General features: G+C 57.5%; 1 protein-coding gene and 1 non-coding gene across 2 annotated transcripts in view; one reads left to right on the forward strand and one right to left on the reverse strand.

The window, feature by feature from the left end:
- Window positions 1-1841: 1841 nt before the first annotated feature.
- LOC119927029 (cytochrome P450 26B1) overlaps window positions 1842-20774 on the forward strand; it is a 34474-nt gene continuing 15541 nt past the window's right edge. The window contains exons 1-2 of the mRNA XM_038745565.1: window positions 1842-2045; window positions 6792-7016. Coding sequence (XP_038601493.1) covers window positions 1842-2045; window positions 6792-7016 — 429 coding nt within the window. The remainder of the gene's footprint in view (window positions 2046-6791; window positions 7017-20774) is intronic.
- LOC119927813 lies at window positions 9553-9690 on the reverse strand. The gene has a single exon (XR_005450782.1). It is a non-coding gene; the product is annotated as a small nucleolar RNA SNORA7 (small nucleolar RNA).

Raw genomic sequence — 20774 nt, forward strand, 5'->3', positions numbered from 1 at the left:
TAGATAGGTAGATAGATATACATATATATGTATTTATACATAGAGGCATACACATATATATGTCTACATATACATAGAGATGTACATCTGTATATGTATATATATATCATATATCAATGAACTTCTGTGTGTGCGTGTGTGTGTGTTTTACCCCCGCCTCCGTGACCCCTTCGCCCCCATCCCCTGCAATCTGAAGCAAACGCGGTGCCAGGCGGGCCCGCACTCCTGATTCCCGGCTGTGGACATACGTGGAAACAGGGATGCAGAGGGGCTGGGGGTGCGGAGCGTATGTGTGAGTGTGTGTGTGGGGGGGGGGACGATGGCCCTTCGTCCCTCCCCCTCCGGGAGGAAGGGTATGTTTAGGGGGTGTAGGTGGGTGGGGGGAATTCCCTTTCCCTCTCCTAATCCTGGAGGAGGATATGGGAAGGGGAGAGGAAAAGGGGAGCGGAGGGGGGTTGATGGTGGGGGGGAGAAGGGCAGAGTGGGGCAGGCGGGAGAAAGGGAAGGGGGCAGTGGGGGGAGATGTCCGGATCTCAGTCCGCAGGGACGCCCAGCAGCCCGCAGGAGGGGGGAGAAGAGAGAAAGGAAAAGGACAAGGAGAGGAGGAGGTGGAGGACGAACAGGGGAGGAAAGGAAGGGGGTGGGGGAGGAGAAAAAGCAGGGGAGGGGGAGGGGAGGAAGAGTGGGGGGAGGAGAATGGAGTTGGGATCCCGGGTCCCCTTGCTTCCAGGCTGAGGCTCCTTGGGAGACGATCCAAACCTGGCACGCTCCAGCGCAGGCCGGGCCTGGCCTCTCCCTCCGCCCCCAGCCCCTGCGCGGGCGGGCGGGGTTGAGGGAGGGATTGGCCCAAACCCGCAGCTTCCACCGCCTCTATATAAACACACACATTGACGCTCTTTGGACGCAAACCCACCCTGAGCAAGGCTTTTAACTACCAGCCCAGAAATCCTGCCTCCTTTTCCCCGGCAAGTCCTAGAGGAGAGAAATAGTCTTGGGGGTCTCTGGCGGCGGCCTTTCTTGATTGATACCAATCACCAACCCAATTTTTTAATTTTTTTCTTTTCGGGGGTAGGGGGAGAAATTTCGACACCGCTGCTCGCCCCCCTGCCCTCTCTGCCCCAGGTTCAGTTGTTGCTACCTTGCTGCTTTTTTTTCCTTTGTTTTTTGGGGTGCTTTTTTTTTGGAGGGGGGGAATTAGAAGTTATAACTTTTTTAGGGGTGGGCAGGGAAAGGATTCGATTAAAAGTTGGCAGGACATTGTCTGGGGTTTCCTCTCTCTCCGCCTTTTTCATTTTATCCCCCAAAGTTTGGGGTCGTGGGGGATATTCCTTCTCTCTCTCTTTTTGCCCCGATTTTGGATTTTTGGCCTTTTCCGTTTTGTTTTTCGGATTTTTTTTTCGATTTCTTTCTGGACTAGACGGTCGCCTTTTGGGGACGAGCACCCGAGAGGTGCGCAGGGGCTAGACACAGCTCCGCCAAAGTTTTCGGGGGGCGGGGGGGCGGCAGGTAGCTCGCCAGCCCCTCTCACGTCCCCCCGATAAAGGACCAAAAGTCACACTTGGAATTGCCTTTAACTTTTTTTTAAAAGAAAAAAGCAAACAACTCCCCCCCCCCCAAAAAAAACCCCAACAACAACAAAAAGGGAAACTCTCTTCTCCCCCCAGACTTTCCCCCTTTCCCCACTTAGGACAAACGTTGTGTGAGCCCCCACCTCTCCAGGTCCCTGAGACCCCCGTCTCTCTTTCCGCCCCCCCTTCCAACCTCCCTCCCCTCCCCTCCCCCCCTGCAGCGGTCCCTCCCACCTCCGCTCCGTCCCCTCGGCCGCCCAGCAGCCCAGAAATATGCTTTTCGAGAGTTTTGATCTGGTGTCCGCGCTGGCTACCCTGGCCGCCTGCTTGGTGTCGATGACCCTGCTCCTGGCGGTGTCACAGCAGCTGTGGCAACTTCGCTGGGCCGTCACCCGGGACAAGAGCTGTCGCCTCCCCATGCCCAAAGGGTCCATGGGCTTCCCTTTAATCGGAGAGACTTGCCACTGGCTACTGCAGGTAAGGCATCGCCGGCCCGCGCTCCTCGCGCAGCCCTGGGGTTGGGGGCGCCGAGGACGCATGGGTCCTTCCATCCCCCGCTCCGGACTCCATCTCTCTCCGAGCCCCCGGGGGGAGTGGGGGGTCCTTGGCTTGGCTGTGGAGAGCTGGAAGGACCGGTCGGTGACAGGGGGTGATTGAAAAGGGGTCCCGGGCGAGCTGAGGAAGGGGGTGCAGGGTGGAGGGCCGAGGGCCGAGAAGTTAAGGACACCCGCTTTCCGCAGAGGCCGGTGGTGGTGGGAGGGGGCCGAAGGGACTCGGGTCTAAGCCAGCCCCCTCCCCTGAAAAGCGGGAGTCCAAGCCCCTCGCCGGCCAGTCTGCGGGGCCGCTTCGGGGGGGCGGGAGACTAGGGGGGTCCCTAGCTCTCTGGATGGGGAAGGATCGGGATTCCGGAGCGGGGGGAGCTTGTGAGGGGTCGCCTCTGGGCGTCGGATATGTCCTGCCCTGCCGCCCCCCTCCCCCAAATCCCCTTTCCCCGCCTCTCTCCGTGGGACCCCCCAGCCCCTCGGCAGCCGGACAGAGAAGATGATGAGGAGGGGTCGCCTCTCTAAGGAAGGGGTCGGCCCGGGCCCGGTTTAAGGGGGTTAGGTTTGCTCGGGTCAAGGGGGCGAAGGTTAAACCAAAAAAAAGAAAAAAGAAAAATCAAGGTGTGAGGTGGGTTGGCCAGCCAGGTAGAGAGTTGTACGTGAAGAATAGTCCCCGGGTTTTGTGGGGAAAGGCGCCGGCTTGAAATCTGTTAGAGCTCGTCCTGGCGGAGATGGGGGTGGGGAGCTGGGGGTCCTGGGTTGGGGGGGGCGGCTGGGGGTCGCGGGGAGATGAGCTCGGGAAAGGACGCGCCGCGCCGGCCGCGGTGTCTAGAGCTCGCCCCCCTCTCTCCATCCTGCCCTCCTAAAAGGCGGGCGAGGGTCTGGGGGTGGGGGGCGGAAAAGAAAGGAAAATCCGATGTGGAAACCGAGGGAGGGGAGGTGGGGGGCGGCGGCAGGGGTAACTTGAACCAAGCCGGGGGATGGATTTCGAGGTGGGGGCGGGGAGGACCCTGAAAAGCCCTTCTTGTGAGCCGGGAATTGGAGGTGCTGAAAGGAAGGAGGGGCGGGGGTCTCTTCTTCCTCTGTCCGGGGACGGGCCCGGGGGCCACGGTCAAAGCGACGGATCCGGGGGGAGGTGGCGAGTCCGTGGGGGGTGGGCAGGGGGCTGAGGGGAGGTCGCCCTCCCGGCTGAAGGGGTTAACGGCCGGGCAGAGGAGTTGGGAAAATCCAAGAGTGAAATAATAGTAATCGACCCCTTCCTAATGTCCCGAGAGGGGTCCTCCGGGATTTTTAAGGCTAAGGTGTTGGGGGGTGGGGAGGGGGGCTGTTGGAAACCCCCCTCCCCTCCTCTCTCCCCCGTCTCCCCCCCTCCCCAGTCGGCGGCGGGAAGGTTGGGGGGACTGGGTCCGGCGCCACAGGAGCGAACCGCCCCGCTCTCAATAGGGCTTTATTATTATGACTTTTTTCCCGAGCCATTTATCAGATTTTACAGGGGTTCCTCCGAGGGCTCTCCGCTTCCAGCGCGCTCCTCCGTCTAAACAGAGTCCAGGGCTAAAAATACCGAATTTCTGTATGAATTGGACGCGGGCTGGAGCGGGCTGCCGTATGAAGGTGCCATTGTGAGGTCGGGGAAGCGGGGACAAATGAGTCTTTATTAAGGCTCCCGACCAGCGCCCTTTAATTGGAGTTACGCGCATCGGGGGCCGGGGTCGTCTGCGCCCCCGCCCCTGGGGGAGGAGAAAAGAAAACAGAGACGGAGAGATTCAGAGAGACAGGAGAACCGACGGGGAGACAGAGACGGAGAGAGACAGACAGACAGACAGACAGACAGACCCAGAGAGGGGCGCATACACATCTGGCGCCCTCTCCTTCCATCCAAACCCCCAAATCCCTACAACAAAGATTCCGGTAGGTCCCCCCGCCCCCAAATCCCCCTCCCCTTTATGAAGAGGCGACCCCTTTAAAGGGCCCAGGCAACTGACCTGAGAAAACCGACGGGGGTCTCATCAAATTAAAGTGGTCCCTCCCCCTCTTCCCTTCCCCCCCCATCCCCCCGCACCGCCCCCCGACTCTTTTTTTTTCCGGTGTTTTCGACCTTCCTGGATTTCCCTTCTCCCCCCGTCCCTCCCCCGCTCCCCAACTCTCTGCTCCTGGGAGATCAGCTCTCCCCTCGAGAAACTTACGGAGCATGTGGGAAAGTGATTAAAAAGCCCAGAGCTGCAGATTCCCTATAAGGAATATTGCAACGTGAGCGAGACAGACAGACAGATATGGATGGGGGGGATGTGTTTGTGTGTGTGTGTGTGTGTGTGTGTGTGTGTGTGTGTGTGTGTGTGTCTGCGGGGGTGGGGGGTTCAGTCTTGAGTCAGGGGGCGGCCCTAACTGGAAAAAAGACCTCGCCCTTGGTCTCGGAGGGTCACTTCCAGCCGGGGAGGCAGACAGAGACAGAGAGACAGAGAGCTGGGGGGGGGGGGGGGGGGGGGGGGGTATCCCGAAGCGGACAGGTAACTACGTTCCTCGACTTCCAGCCTACGAAGGGTTAAAGGGTTTGGAGGGTCGGGCAATGGGGGGGCGACGCAGACGTCAGAGGGGAGAGGGCTCCCTCCCGACCCCCCAGGATACCCCTCCCTGCGTTTCCCTCCCAAACGCCCCCCGCCCCGGGGGTCCGGGTTTGCGACCCCTGCGAGGGGTCTAGGGGAGGGGAGGGGGCGTCCTCTGGGCGTCCAAACCTTCGTCCCCCCGTTTCGGTGAGTCTGGAGCGGACCCTTCCCCTCCTGCCCGCCCCCTCCCCATTCCATCCCACCGTGCGCCTTCCCCGGGCCTGCGGGATCGGGTTACCTGTCCCGGGTTTACACTGTCGCCTAATCGCCCGTAATTGACCCGCTGCGCACACACAACCGCTTCTGTGTCTCGCTCGGGTGGAGCTGGGGGAGGGGGCAGACCCCTCCCCATTTCTCCCCCAATAACGTGCGGTGGGCCTCCGGAGACCCCCCGGCCTCCCCCAGCCCCTCCCGCGGAAAGGGCCCTTTCGCCCCAGCCCAATGATAACAACAACAACAACAATAATAATAATGGTCTTCGTTAAGCGCTTACTCTATGCCGGGCACTGTACTAAGCGCTGGGGTGGATCCAAGCCAATCGGGTCGGCCGCAGTCCCTGTCCCACGCGGGGCTCACGGTCTCCATCCCCATTTGACAGATGAGGGGACTGAGGCCCAGAGGAAGTCAAGTGACTTGTCCAAGGTCACACAGCAGACAAGGGGCGATTCGGGTCGGGTCGAGCACCGCCGACCCAGAGAGGAGGGAAGACACGTTTCCCGGATTGCTTATTTATTTTCTCTCGTTGAACGGACCTTCGCTAGGTCCCTGAGAGGCAGCGGATGACAACATCGACACGTCCTTGCCTAGAATCATGTTTTAAATGTGAAAATCCCTCCAGGAGAGCCGTGGGTGGACAGGGAGGAAAGGGGCGGGCGGAGTGGACGCCCAGGGTCCAGGAGACCCTCTGTCCCTGCCAAGGAGGAGGGGAGGGGAATCAGTGGGGACCCTCCCTCCATCCCTCCGGGGCAGGTGGGATCCGCTAGAAAATAATAATAACAATAATAATAATGACGGTATTCGTTAAGCGCTTACTATGGGCCGGGCGCTGTACTAAGCGCTGGGGCGGATACCAGCAAATCGGGATGGACACAGTCCCTGTCCCACGTGGGGCTCCCAGTCTTCATCCCCATTTTGCAGATGAGGTAACTGAGGCACGGAGAAGTGAAGTGACTTGCCCAAGGTCACACAGCACGCCAGTCCCTGTCCCGCGTGGGCTCCCGGTCTCAATCCCCATTTTACGGATGGGGGAACGGAGGCCCACAGAAGTGCCCTGCCCAAGGTCACCCGGCAGCCAAGCGGCGGAGTCGGGCTTAGAACCCACGACCTCCCGACTTCCAGGAGCGTGCCGTTTGTCTTGATTGATTCATTCAGCAGAGAAGCAGCGTGGCTCAGTGGAAAGAGCACGGGCTTTGGAGTCAGAGGTCATGGGTTCAAATCCCGGCTCTGCCGATTGTCAGCTGTGTGACTTTGGGTAAGTCACTTCACTTCTCTGCGCCTCAGTCCCCTCAACCGGAAAACGGGGATGAAGACTGTGAGCCCCCCGTGGGATCACCTTGTAACCTCCCCAGCGCTTAGAACAGTGCTTTGCACATAGTAAGCGCTTAATAAATGCCATCATTAGCGTGGGTCAGCGGAAAGAGCACGGGCTTTGGAGTCAGGGGCCGGGGGTTCAAATCCCGGCTCTGCCAATTGTCAGCTGTGTGACTTTGGGCAAGTCACTTAACTTCTCTGTGCCTCAGTTCCCTCATCTGTAAAATGGGGGTTTTACAGACCGTGAGCCCCCCGTGGGACAACCTGATCTCCTTGTAACTTTCCCAGCGCTAAGAACAGTGCTTTGCACACAGTAAGCGCTTAATAAATGCCATCATCATCATCATCATTATTATAATTCATCCACTCGTATTTATTGAGCGCTTACTGTGCGTAGAGCACTGTACTAAGCGCTTATCTGCCGTGGTTGGTGAGGGGGAAAGTGTTCTGATGGATCTCTCGGGGCAGTGGGGACCCTCGCCCGGGGGGACAAAGGGGGCGAGGGTCTCAGGGTGTCCGTCTGTCTCCCCCACCCCCACCCCCGGCCCCAGGGCTCCTGCTTCCAGTCTTCGCGTCGGGAGCGCTACGGGAACGTCTTCAAGACCCACCTGCTGGGGCGGCCGCTGATCCGGGTGACGGGCGCCGAAAACGTGCGCAAGATCCTCATGGGCGAGCATCATCTGGTCAGCACCGAGTGGCCGCGAAGCACCCGCATGCTGCTCGGCCCCAACACCGTGGCCAACTCCATCGGGGACATCCACCGCAGCAAGAGGAAGGTAAGGGCCCCCGCCTCGGCCCGTTGGCGGGGAGGGGGGCGGCGGCCGGGGCCGGTTTTCCGCGCGCCTCCCGATTATCCGGCCGAGGCTCCCCCTGCCGGGCGCGGAGAGGCGACCGGGGTGTCCGGTCCCGGCCGCTCCGAGGACCCGCTGGACCGACGGCCCCCACCCCGGGCCTCCCTCGGGGTGACCGGCGGCTCTGTCCGCCGAGACGGACAACCAGGAGCCCCGCTTGGACCCCCGACCTCGCCCGGGCAGGGTGACCAGTTGGGGAAGGGGGCCGGGGCTGGGGGACTAGAGGGGCCGGGGGCCGGGGCAGGGCGACTGGACAGGCGTGGGGGTCTGGGGCAGGGTGACCAGGTGGGTCGAGGTCCGGGGCAGGGCGAGGGGACAGACGAGTGGGGTCCAGTGGGGTCCGCTTTGGGGGCTGGGGCAGGGTGACCAGATGAGTGGGGGTCCGGGGCGGGGGAAGAGGACGGGAGTGGGGGGCGAGAGGACGGGGGGTGGGGGGGCCGGGGCTGGGTGAGTGGACAGGCGTGGGGGGCCGGGGCAGGGTGACCAGATGGGTGGGGGTCCGGGGCAGGGTGACCACACGAGGGTGAGGGTCCGGGGCAGGGCGAGTGACCGGGCCCGGGTCTGGGTTCAAGTCCGGGTGCGGGGCCAGGCGGTGAACCAGGGTGGGGGCCGGGGACTCCGGCCTCCTCCGGCGGATGCTCCGGGCGGCAGCTAAACCCCCTCCTCTGCTCCCGGAGCTTCCTTTGAGGAATTTAAAGGGGCGATGGAGAGGCAGGGGACTGCCCCTGTTGAGGGCCGGGGGGCGGGGGTCCTCTCGGGGTCCGGCAGCCCCCCCGCCTTGAGGGGCGGGAGGGTCCGGGGCGGCCGCAAGGCCCGGCCGGGGGAAGCCCCGAGACCCCGGGAAGGCTCCCCGCCCCCTCCTTAAAGAAGAGGCAGGGAAAGCAGGGAAAACGGATGCTTCCTCTTCCCGTTTCCCGGGCGCCGGGATGGAGAGCCATCGGGAGCAACCTTCTCTCCGCCCCATCCCGCGTCTTCCCCGCACCGGCTCCGCGGCACGTGCTGTTTGAACTGCAGTAACCCCGAGCCCCGGACCGCCACAGGGGCAGAACCAGAGGAGGAGGAGGAGGAGGAGGAGGAGGAGGAGGAGGAGCAGGAGCAGGAGCAGGGAATGGGGCGGGGGACGAGGGGGATCGCCGCCAATTTCCCGTCTTAAAGCGGCGATGGGCCCGGGCCCTCCCCTTTAAAGCAGCTTTTTCTCCGGGGGTGAGCGGGGTTCAGAACCCAGGAGAGCCTCGCCGCCCCTCAGAGTCCGGCCTCCCTCCTGCCCCTCTCCCGGAAATCCGTCTGGGTGGGATCCCTGATTTATTGAATCCCAACTTTGGGCCCCCGGATCGTCGCTTCTAGCGCTGAAGGAGAAGGATGGAGAGGGCTTGTCTGGGAATTCTGCTCCGGCAGACTTCCAGGGAGTCAGTAGCGCCCCCTTCCCTCCTCCCCCTCCCATCCCAGCCCCTTCCCAAAGGGTAGGGGGAACCTCTTTGGAGCAAATGGAAAGCAACGTGGCCTAGGGGAAAGAGCATGAGAGAACAATAATAATAATAATGATGGTATTTGTTAAGCGCTTACTATGTGCAAAGCACTGTTCTAAGCCCTGGGGGGGATACAAGGTGATCAGGTTGTCCCATCTGGGGCTCACAGTCTTAATCCCCATTTTACAGATGAGGAACTGAGGCACAGAGAAGTGAAGTGACTTGCCCAGAGTCACACAGCTGATAAGTGGCGGAGGCGGGATTAGAACCCATGACCTCCAACTCCCAAGCCCATGCTCTTTCCAGTGAGTCATGCTGCTTCTTAAGAAGACTTGGGTTCTAATCCCAGCTCTGCCACTTGTCTGCTGTGTGATCTTGGGCAAGTCACTTCACTTCTCTGTGCCTCAGGTAGCTCATCTGTAACATGGGGATTGAGACTGCGAGCCCGTGTTGGACTGTATCCAACCTGATTAGCTTGTATCTACCCCAGCATTTAGTTCAGTGCCTGGAGCATAGTAAATGCTTAACAAATGTCATAAAAAAAGTGTGAGGAGAAAACAGTGAAAACGAGGGACCTCCAGTCCATACCTCCCCATCATTGGTCTCAGGCCTCTTTTTATCTCCCCTTTTATTTTGCCTCTGAAAACCTAGACATCGGGTCCTTTGTGATCTACACAGTTCCTCTGCCACAGAAAGATGATTTCACAAGGACCGTGTCTACCCACGTCCATCCAGGGATCCACGCCAGGAAGTATCCAATACAGTCCTCAACCCTCAGTTGTCTTGTCTTATGCCGTGGGGTCATCTCCGACCCACAGTCGTGGATACATCTCTCTCAGAAAGCCCCACCTCCGCCTGCAGTCATTCTGGTAGTGGATCCTCAGAATTTTCTTGGTCAAAATATGGAAGTGGTTTATTATCACCTCCTTCTGCACAGTAAACTCGAGTCTCCACCCTCGACTCTCTCCCGTGCTGCTGCTGCCCAGCACAGGTGAGTTTGTAGCAGATTGCCTTCCACTTGCTAGCCATTGGCCAAACTAGGAATGTAATGGGTAGGCCTCTGCTTGACTCTCCCTCTCGTCGTCGAGACTGGCAGAGTACTGGAAACTCTCCAGGTGTGACCCGGAGAGGGGCAACCTTCAGTTAGTTAGGCAGAAAATCCTACTGAATCGCAAGCTCCTCAAAGGCAGAGATCATTTCTATTTATCTTATTGTACTCTCCCAAGTGCTTAGTACAGTGCTCTGTACTGAGCAAGTGCTCAATAAATACCAGTAAGTGGTTGAAAAAGAGACAGAAACATAGGCCTGGAAAGAGGGATGTGTAGGGAGAGGGAGAAGATTGAGTGCGAGGATAGGTGTCGGGGGTAAGGGAAGGGGGGATGAGAGAGGAAGAGGCAGAGGGGGGATCGTGAGACAGGACCCTCAGAACAATCTGAAGCCAGGAGCCCATCCCGGTTGCCCCGGCACGTTCAGAGGGGCTTCCTCAGGAACTCGGCAGGGGCTGGGAGATAAGGCCCATCAAGGAAGGTCGAAGAAGGGATGGCTTGGCTGGTTAAGAAAATGCTAAGCAGCCACTGATCTCTAACCAGCTTTGCCTTGGGCCAGAGGATAGTGAACCTTTTCACATCACCACTGGGGATGAGTCGGGAGGGAGGCTTTTTGCAGCCAGAGGGATTTAGGATAGACCCCAAGGAAGGCGTTCTTGCAGGGAAGGCATCAATTAACCTTGAGACGTGTGACGGATGGAAGCAGCCGAATGTCCCCTCCGGAGGGCCTGATTCTGGTTCCGTGCCGTCCCAGCTGGAGGCGGGGGAAAAGCCATGGGAGCCCCAGTCTAAAAAATTTTTCTGGAGTCTTACCCAGTACCGGGCTTCAGGTATAAGTTTTTGGACTGTTGTGGATGTAGCTCTTTGGACCAGCTGGGTCTCTGCTGTCTGCAGCCCCTCTCTGACCTGGAACCCTTCGGCTAGACAGGTAGCCACTAACAAGTGTAATAATGCCGGGAGGATCTGGGTTGAAGTAACCCACATTGGGAAGGGATTCGACTCACTCTGTTGGAATGAACTATAGTGTAAACATAGGCTGTCGTTTCTTGAATTCTTTGGAGCATGCAATGGTGTGGGTCTAGTTGGATAAATAGGACCGGTTGAAAGTGAATTCCACCACCACTCCCTGCTGCCCACAATCCAGCCTGGTTTAACCTACATCAGGGGTCACCCAAAAGACAACTGAACGATCCTCTCCGGTGGTATAGACAGAGAGGCTGGTGATGTAGATGGACAGGCTGGTGAGGTTGGTCTTATAATGGGGGGTTCGCACTCGTTGAGCTGTTGAGACGACAAGCTTCCGAGAGGCCCTGCCACTAGCAGAAGCTGGAGATAAGGAGGATGATATTAATAATGGGGAACCCTTCCCTTGGTTTGAGGCATCTTCCTTGCCAACCGCTCAACGTGCCTTCATAGACGGGCTCCCGTTTATCTCAGGATGAGCCCTGTAAGTAACAATCATGCAAGAATTGATCCAGGGCTTGGTTTGGGCATTCCTCTTTTTGGAGGTAGGGGGCTGGAGACCCCTCAGCTCAAGCGTTCAGGGGGACTCACAAAATTCTTGTGCAGATGGGGAAACTGAGGCCCAGAGTGGTCCCAGAATGGGCTGGAGGGGGGAGCCGGGACAGGCGCTCATGTCTCAGGGAGTGGTGGGGTCTTCCTTTCACCTCCCCCCGGCTCCCAAGAGGGTGCTAATTGCCGTCTGTTGGTGTGTTTGTTTGGATTAATGCTGAAGCCATCTGCGGGCCGCCATGGTTTGGACAGGCAGTTCAGCAAAACCACACCAGCCGACGGCCTCCACCAAACCCCTCTGAGGATGATGTAGTGGAAACGGGTTTCTGTTTTTAAAAAGCAGCTTTATTTTTAAACGTAGCCACTGCCCAGCTGGCTGGCGAGGCGGAGCTGTGGTGGGGGTTGGGGCAGGCCACGAGGTTACTTCACTGAGGCTTCCCCGCTGGTGATAGGAGACGGGCTCTCCCTGCAGGGGCAGGTGGGCAGGGAGACCCTCACTCCCCTCCCCCCCTGCTCCGGGGCCCTCCCGGCTTCCCGCCCACGGTGCCTGCCCCTACCGCTCAGTGTTCTGTGGCTACAGACTAGACACCCTTACCTCTCCCTGCCCTACCCCAGTCCGGGCTCCCCATTGTTCCACTCTTGGGGGCCAGCCTGGACAGGCAAGCCCAGTCCTCCTTCCCTCGATTCTGGCCCAGAGAGCACATGGGGAGGGTGGGATCCCCAGGTCTGAGCGAAGTCCGGCCGGCCGTGGCCGTGCTGGTGACCCCGGACCCGGGCCCGGGTAGAATCTTCCAGGGAGGTCGAAGGAACTGAGCCTGGGGCCTAAAGGATTGGAATATCCATCCATTCAATCATATTTATTGAGCGCTTACTCTGTGCAGAGCACTATACTGAATGCTTGGGAGAGTAAACTCTAACAATAAAGAGACATCTTCCCTGCCCATGCAACTGCCTCGAGTTCTTGCAGTCATGTTGGCTTCTGAGGGTAATTGGCTTTCCTTCACTGCACCTTCATACTCCTCCTCCTCCTCCTCCTCTCCCCTTCAGCCCCACCTCCCGCCTCCTCCCTCGCTGTCACTCAGCCAGCGGCCCAGATTCAAAGCTTTTCATCTTCCTCTGGGGAATCAGCCTGCTCAGCCCATTAATCACGTTTATGGCTCTTCTCTGGCAGCCGCCTCCAATTTGTCAAGCTCTTCGCAGGGAGACACCCGAGGAGTCCGGCAGCGGAGGTCACTGTCTCCACACCGGCTGGGGGTGGGGGCCAGAGGACCGTCCGGAGGTTGTGGGGGGTGAGGTGGGGGGGGGGAACGGAGATTACATTCTGAGTCCTGAGGGTGTGAGCCCCATCGACCTCCCTGGGTCATTCAGTCCAGTGCTTCCCAACCCTCCCAGTCTAGGGCATTTCTCCTGGGATAATGATAATAATAAGAATAGTGGTGATGGTATTTGCTAAGCACTTACTATGTGCCAAGCTCTGTTTTAAGCGCTGGGGTGGGTACAAAGTAATCAGGTTGTCCCACGTGGGGCTCACAGTCTTAATCCCCATTTTACAGATGAGGGCACTGAGACAGAGAGAAGTAAAGTGACTGGCCTAAGGTCACACAGCAGATAAGTGGCAGAGCCGTGACTAGATTCCACGTCCTCTGACTCCCAAGCTTGCCACTAGGCCATGTGGCTTCTTCTGCTCTAACCTGAATCCCTGCAACTGCAGGCCCAGCTGGAGAATGGGAGCTGGAGGCCAAGGATCCCCCACTCGGGGTAATTTCCCTTTCTTCCAGGAGCAGTTGGGACTGAAAACTGTCCTTGTTCCATTCTCCCATCCCTCCCAGCATTTCTCTGTGCCTCAGTTTCTCCAGCCCCTGCTGCCTTGTTGAGGAAGGTAGATGGGCCCTAGGGTCTTCCCTCTCAGGCTTTGTTTGGTGCGGTGGTTAGAGGTTTCTGAAAGGCACATCTACTTCTGGAGTGGGTCTCCACCACCCAGCAGGATGGGGTGGCCCAGGTGATCCCGGGGGGCCCCCCGCTAAAATGGGAATCCCTGTCCGGTGGTTGCCACCACCAGACGGGCGCAGCGATGCTTGCCAAAGCCGCGTCCTTCACTTGTGCTACTGTAGCAGCTGGGGGCAGGAGCCCAGCCGGGGGAGGAGGAGGAGGAGGAGGTGGATGGCGCAAGCCCGGGCGGCCGTGGGCTCTTCGGCAGATAGGGAGCCGGTTGGCGAAGCCAAGGCCTCTGGGCTGATAGGATGGGGAAGGAAGCGGAGAGTCTGGAGGAGGAGGAGGCAGGGAAGGCCGCCAAGCTTTCTCCTCCAGCTGCTACATGCGTGAGCAGCCAGAGTCCCAGCTCCGAGACCCCCGCATGCTCGTCTTTCGGCTCGAGCGACTGCAGAGGGAGAGGAATTCAAGGTTTAGAGAGGAGCTCTCTCTCTGGGCTTCTAGCCTGCTCCGCAAAGCCTAACCTTGAGGGACATTTATCCTCGGGAGCTGAGCGCCCTCTGGGTGCAGCACCCTGCGCAAGAGAGAGACAGAGGGAGAAAGCCCGGGAGCCTTTATTTCAGGCTGACTGGGACACGATGATGAAATTGATGGGGACCCAGAGCTGGAACTAATGGGAACATAGAGCCCCGACTTGCTCCCGTTGCTCTTCCCCACTCCCCTCACCTCACAGCACTTATGTATAGATCTGTCATTTTATTTACTTCTATTGACGTCTGTTTACTTGTATTGATGTCTTTCTCCCCCCCCCCAATAATAAAAATAATGTTGGTATTTGTTAAGCGCTTACTATGTGCCAAGTACTGTTCTAAGTGCTGGGGGGGGATACAAGGTAATCAAGGTTGTCCCACGTGGGGCTCACAGTCTTAATCCCCATTTTACAGATGAGGTCACTGAGGCCCAGAGAAGTTAAGTGTCTTGCTGACAATTGGCAGAGCCGGAATTTGAACCCATGACCTCTGACTCCAAAGCCCAGGCTCTTTCCACCGAGCCACGCTGCTTCTCAAGATTCCTCTAGACTGGGAGCTCACTGTGGGCACGGATTGTCTCTCTTTATTGCTGTATTGTACTTTCCCGAGCACTTAATACAGTGCTCTGCACCCAGTAAGCGCTCAATAAATACAATCGAATGAATGAATAGAGCCAGAGCTGCGGGGACCCAGGTGGAGTTAGAGGGGACATGGAGTTAGATCTTGTGGGACAAGGAGTGGGAACTGTGTTGGAAGGGGATAATAATAATAATTGTGGCATTTGTTAAGAGCTTACTGTGTGCCAGGCACTGTACTAAGTGCTGTGGCGGATAGAAGTAAATCAGGATGGACACAGTCCCTGTCCCACCTGAGGCTCCCAGTCTCGATCCCCATTTGACAGATGAGGTAACTGAGGTCCAGAGAAGTGAAGTGACTTGCCCATGGTCACACAGCAGACGAGTGGTGGAACTGGGATTAGAACCCATGACCTTCTGACTCCCAGGCCCGGGCTCTAGCCACTATAGCATGCTGGATGAATGGCATGACCTGGGGTCCGGTGGAAATAATCTGGGAAGACAGGCTTCTAATAGAGTTTTGATGACTTAGTGGCGAGGAAGGTGGAGGTTGTGGGGAAACTATGGGTTGGAGAACAGCTTAGGATGGTCCCCTGGATGTCCACAAACCTCTTGATGTTCCTCAGTCCCACTCCCTCCGATGGATTGCTCCCCAGTGTTGGACTCTCTGCTCATCCAGGGTCTGGGATGAGCACTGTTGTCATGGTGACCAATACCCGCCGGCCTCAGGCCTCACCCGCTGCCCTGAATCCACCCGTAGAGCCCGCCCTGACCCTTTGAGCAGGCTGGTGGCAGTGGAGGAAGGGGAGCTGTGGGATCCAGCCTGGGTCCTGGGACTGTCTCTCCCCACCGGGGACTACTAAGGGGTCTTCTCATCCATCCCCCTGTCCCTGTGCACCCCCTTTCCTCAGTCCACACACCGTGGAGATCTTGCTGGTTTCACCCACCGTGAGGCTCTGCTGGCACTTGTGACTAAGAGAAATTCCCATCAGCCTGCGGGGTGGGTTGGCAGGACATCAATCCCGCAAGGTCCTCTCTGGCCCTGAGGTTCCTCCAGCCCATGGCCGGAAGAGGGAGGCTTGTGGGATGCGAGCGGGGGTGGTGTGGAAGAAGGGTCAAAGGGAAGGCGATGAGGAAGCTTGGCTGTGCTTGGCCGGGATTATATGTCAAGAGGCTGGAAAAGTCTCTCTCGCGGTGGATGTAATATAAAGTGTGTACAGCTCTTTGCCCCCACGCCCAGAGGCTCCTGCCTGGGCCATTGCTACCTGATACCTCGATTTTCCAGGCATCAGGATGTGCCAGGGGTGGGTTTGACTGGGCAGCCCTCCCGTCCCCTCTACAGCCCGCTCCATTCCTCAAGGACTGAGTCACCCGTCTCCATCATGGAGACTACCTCTTTCCCCTCCTCCTGACCTAGACGAGCAGCCAGCAGTGAGGGGACTCTGTGTGTATGTGTGTGTGTTTGTGTGTGTGTGTGTGAGCGCACGTGTGTGTGCGCACGCGTGTTGCCTGTTGTATTTTTCAACTAGTCATATTTATTGAATGCTTACTGGGTGCAGAGCACCTTACTAAGTGCTTGGGAGAGTACAACAGAGTTAATAGTCATCTCGACACCGTAAACTCATCAGCAGGGAATGTGTCAATTTATTGTTACATTATACTCTCCTAAGCACTTAGTACGGTGCTCTGCACACAGTAAGCACTCAATAAATACAGTTGAATGAAATACAATTGAATGAACATTCCCTGCCCACCGTGAGCTTACAGTCTTTGTCCCACCCTTAATGGGAAGGAAAAGATGCTGGGAACAGATGAAAGTTGCTGGGAGGATTTGGCTTGGAGAATAGAATCAGTCAATCCATCAGTGATATTTATTGAGCACTTACTGTGTGCAGAACTCTGTTCTAAATGCTTGAGAGAGTACAGAACAGCACAACAAAGTTGATAGACATGTTCCCTGCCCACAAGGAGCTCCTAGTCTAAAGGAAGGCTGAAAGGGCACTGAACAACCCACCGCAAGACTTGGCAGAGTTTTTTGGGGAGGGGATGGTCTGCTTTTCCTCCTGTCCATCAAGGACCAAAGCAGAGGAAACAGGCTTAACTGCAGCGGGAAGAAATTGGGTTAGACCGCAGGAAGGACTTCCTGACCAGCAGGCAGATTAGACCCAAGAATGGGCAATCAAAGGAGCAGGAGAGGTAAGGTTCTCCATACCTAGTACCTGAAACCCCCAATATGGAGCCCCATCTGCCCTCGGTAGGTTAGGCTTTCCCCTCTGTGGTAGCAGGGGGATAGGGTGGGTCGAGGGTCTTAGGGCTGCGGTGGTCCCTCAGAGAGGAACGGCTTCTTGCTTGTGTTGGGCACTGCGTGGGCAATCCGCAGTTTGCCTGGTGGCCACGGAAGCAGAGGCAGAGGTCCCTTGGGATCCCAATATAAAGGGGAGAGGCCGGGAGGAAGTTCCCTTCTCCAGAGGCGGCTCCATCCACCCAGTCACTCTGCCTCTCGGTTCTAATCTTCCCCTCCATTCCTCAGTTTCCCCTGTCCCAGCCGGAGGCATTCGGGATGCTGGTATGGAGTTGAATTAATAGGCGGAACCGCTTCCTGCCTGGCCCAGCAGAGCAGTTGGGCACTGAGGCAGGGGGAGACACAAGGTGAAACCCAGTAAAATCCTTTCCAGCAGCCCAGTGCTATGGGCCCTGGGGGTTACTGTGTCATTTGTGGGCACACGCTAGGCTTCCAGGGCCAAGGGGACCAGCCTGTGGATCACCCTGGCTTCTGATATAGGCTCCAGGAGTCTAGGCCCCTCCTACGCTCTCCCTGAGCAGGGACCCTGGGGGAGAGCAGCAGCCGTGGGAGGGTGGGGAAGCAGTGGCTCTCAGAGCACTGTGAGCACTGGTTAGACAGGGGCAGGAGTCGTAGGGATCAGCCGGGCATGGAAGCAGGCAGCTGCAGAGGGCAGAACAGGCAGGCTGACTGTATTTGGAAACTTTCGCCTCTGGCCGAGCATTGGAGGGGTGGTGGTAGGAGCAACCTGGGCATCCCATCCAGGCAGTCTTAGGGGTTGGAGGGTAATGTGGGAGACATCAGCCCTCATCACCCAGTGCAGCTGGCACCCGTGGAACCAGAGAGGCTCCATGTCTCGCCTGAGGTCACGCAGCCAGCCCACCCGCTGCCGTGCCCGTCCCCATCGCCCCCCCGCAGTGTTAACCACTGGGCAGTCCGACCTCCTGCTGACCTGGCGCAAAGGCGGAGAGGCTCTGGCTGGCCCTCGGCACTGACTTTCTCTCTCTCTCTCTCTCTCTCTCTCTCTCTGTCTCTCTGTCTCTCTGTCTCTCTCTCTCTCTCTCTGTCTCTCTCTCTCTTGGCTCCGGCCAAGGGAAAGCGGAAGGGTAGACGGAGGGCTGGGGGCGGGCCAGCGCCCAGTGAATGTCACAATTATGGATCTGTGCAGAGGCGTCCCCCCTCAGCCTCCCCACAGGAGGGCAGGAGCCAGTCCTGGGGGTGGGGGGGAGGAAGGGCGGTGGGATGAGGGGACCACCCTCCCCGCTTCCTGGGCACAGGGTTAACCCCTCACGCACTGGTCACTCCAGCCCAGCTTGGGCCTCTCACTGCTCAGGAACCTCTGAGTCTTGCCCTCTTGCAGGAGGAGTTGGTGGAGCCCCTCTAAGTGGAGGACAGCCTTGGGCCTGTACTCAGAGATGAAACCACCTCTTCCCTTGTTCCTCCTGCCCCTGCTGCCTCTGGGAGTTCTCGCCCCCATGGAGTTGCTGCTGGGGAAAGCACCTCCCGCTGTCAGGACAGAAAAGCAGGCCTCAGCTGCCCGGGTTGGGGAGTCCCTGCTCCTCTTGGAGGCCTGGGGTGGAGGGTGTTGCCATCCAGGCCAGCCTTGGCTTCCAGAGCTCAAGAGGCCTTGCTTCTGTGTGCGGTGGAGGCCAGTGTGGAGCCTCGGCTGGGCCTTCGGGGGTCCCACCCACCTCATCGGGGTCTTGCTTTGGGGGCAGCCATAGGAAGCCTGCGGAGGGATCACCATGGCCGACCCTGCTGCCGGCCGAATGCTTTCTTTTTGTGCAGGCTGGGACTGAGCGGAGGGGGTGTCTGGGTGGGGCTGTGGAACGTGACTTCCAGGGTCCAGCCCCACCTGCACCCGTGGATATGACTCCTGATGCAGTCTTGTTGGGAGGGATGGGGGTGAACTCTGGGTCTCCCCCAGGATCCAGAGGGTTGTTTCTGATTTCTAGGCCTCCCCATGATTTCCCTGACCACGCTTCTCTCCCGGCATTCCCACCGTAATCCAACAGAGAGAGCACAGTGCAAGGGAAAGACACTAGAGGGCGCAGGGATTTTAACCGGGAAGGCTGGGAAAACTGGGAAGGCAGAGGGATTTGCCTTCTGTTCTCTGCCTGGCTTTCTGGGGTGTCAGAAGCGGGGTCATCGGATCCAATCCCCTATCTCCGAGCAGGACCGCATTGAGTCAACCCAGTGTCTTTCCTGGGGTTGAAGTCTCGGTTCCCTTAGCGGCCTGGGGCAGGTCTCGGTGGGAAAGTGGGGCGATTTTAGCAGAGCAGATTTTAGCAAATTTTTTTGCTAAATTTTTTAAGCAAAATTTAGTAAATTTTTTAGCAAAGCAGAACAGAGTGGATGGTTGGAGGAGGATGATGACGGGGTGGCAGAGGAGGAGGGAGGGTCTCCCAAGACGGGGGATTAGGATGCTGGACTGCTCCCAGGCAGGATGGGTGGGGGTACAGGCTGGGCCAAAATCGGAAGTGACTGAACATTGGTAAAGCGAGCTCCCACTCTTTCCCTCCCTCTTCCCTCCCTTCTGGAGGTTTGGAGCCAAGGAAGAGGTAGGAGAAGGAAGCCAGAGGAAGACTTAGATTGGTCTAGCTTTCAATGAATTAAGCACTCAATCAGTAGCATTTATTGAGCACTGACTTTGTGCAGAGCGCTGTACCCAGTTAGGGAGAAGTAAGGTGGGGAAATGAGAGGTGAGTCAGGGGAGGCCTCCTGGAAGAGATGGGATTTGAGTAGGGCCTTGAAGATGGGGATGGAAGCGGTCCACTGAATGTGAAGAAGGAGGGAGTTCTGAGCAGAAGGGCAAGAGGTCGACCACGAGAGACGAGAGTGAGACCCAGCAAGTGTTAGCTTGAGTCAGGGAGAGTCTGAGCTGGGGTGCAGTGTGACAATAGTAGTAGTAACCAATGCCCCTGCAGGATGTGGTCGATGAAGAGAGATGCTTGGGGCTGGGGTGGGAGGAGTTGGTTCCCTTCCTGGCCTGGGCTCCCCAGACTGTAAGTGACTGTAGCAGGAATGATGAAAGTCCTCCTGGAAATGATGCCCCTAGAGTAGCACCAAGGGGGAGTCTGAGCTCTCCTTCTTAGATCCACCCCCCCGGGTTGGGTGGGCTTGGAGTCACCCCCTGCAGGGGAATGGATCAGCCCCAAGAGCCCAAGGGCTCAAGAGCTCAACTCCAAGAAGCCCGGAGTGTCTGATTCTCCCACTCAGGTTGAGAAAAATGGACTGTAAGTGGTCTCATCCCCCCTCCCCAAATCCATGTCCATCCTCCCAAGTTGATCTTCCCATCCTCTCCCTCCCCCTCATCCTTCTTGCTGGCTTTAAAGGGCCAGGGCTGTTATTCCAGCACACCCAAGGCTCCAGAGGGCCTGGTCCATTAGCTATGCAGGTTCCTGGCCAGGAAAATATGACCTTTTCCTCCCTGTGCTGACTGCTAGGGAAATTCTCCAATTCACAGTTCACCAGCCCGTTATGATTCCTGAGATGGGGAGGAGGGGCCGGGAGGTGCGGAGGTCCGTGTTCCTGTGGGTCTGTGAATATGTGTGCGTGCATATGGATGTGTGCTTTTGTGGGTTTCTGCCTGAGTGTGCATATGTGTTGCTTTTTGGTGGGGGCGGGGATGGGGAGTGAGGTTCAAACTGAATATTTTTGCCTCTTCACCATCCCTTCTCTGCATCACTCAGACCTAAATTGGGTCCACATCAAACAGTAAGGCCTAAGGGACAGACCATTGGCCTGGGAGTCAGAAGGATCTGGGTTCTAATCCTCGCTCCACCGCTTGTCTGCTGGGTGACCTTGGGCAAGTCACTTCAATTCCCTGTGCCTCAGTTACCTCACAAGTAAAATGGGGATTGAGACTGTGAGCCCCATGTGGGACAGGGACTGTGCCCAAACTGATTTGCTTGCATCCACCCCAGTGCTTAGTACAGGGCCTGGCACATCTTGTACTTCCCAAGCGCTTAGTACAGTGCTCTGCACACAGTAAGCGCTCAATAAATACGATTGAATGAATGAATGAATGGCACATAGTAAATGCTTAATAAATACCATAATTATTATATTATTATAATTCCCTGGGCCTCAGTTACCTCATCTGTAAAGTGAGGATTAAAACTGTGAGCCCTATGTGGGGCAGGGACTGTGTCCAACCTGATTGGCTTCTCCTACCCCAGCATTTGCAACGGTGCTTGACACATAGTAAGCGTTTAACAAATACCATCATCATTATACCATCATTATTACATCATCCTCTCCTTCTCCTCCTCTTCCCTTCACCCCATCTCCCACGTATGTGCCATGTCTGGGGACAACAGGAAAACACAGGCCACGATATTG

Source organism: Tachyglossus aculeatus, chromosome 4, assembly GCF_015852505.1.
Source record: "Tachyglossus aculeatus isolate mTacAcu1 chromosome 4, mTacAcu1.pri, whole genome shotgun sequence".
Lineage (NCBI taxonomy): Eukaryota > Metazoa > Chordata > Mammalia > Monotremata > Tachyglossidae > Tachyglossus > Tachyglossus aculeatus.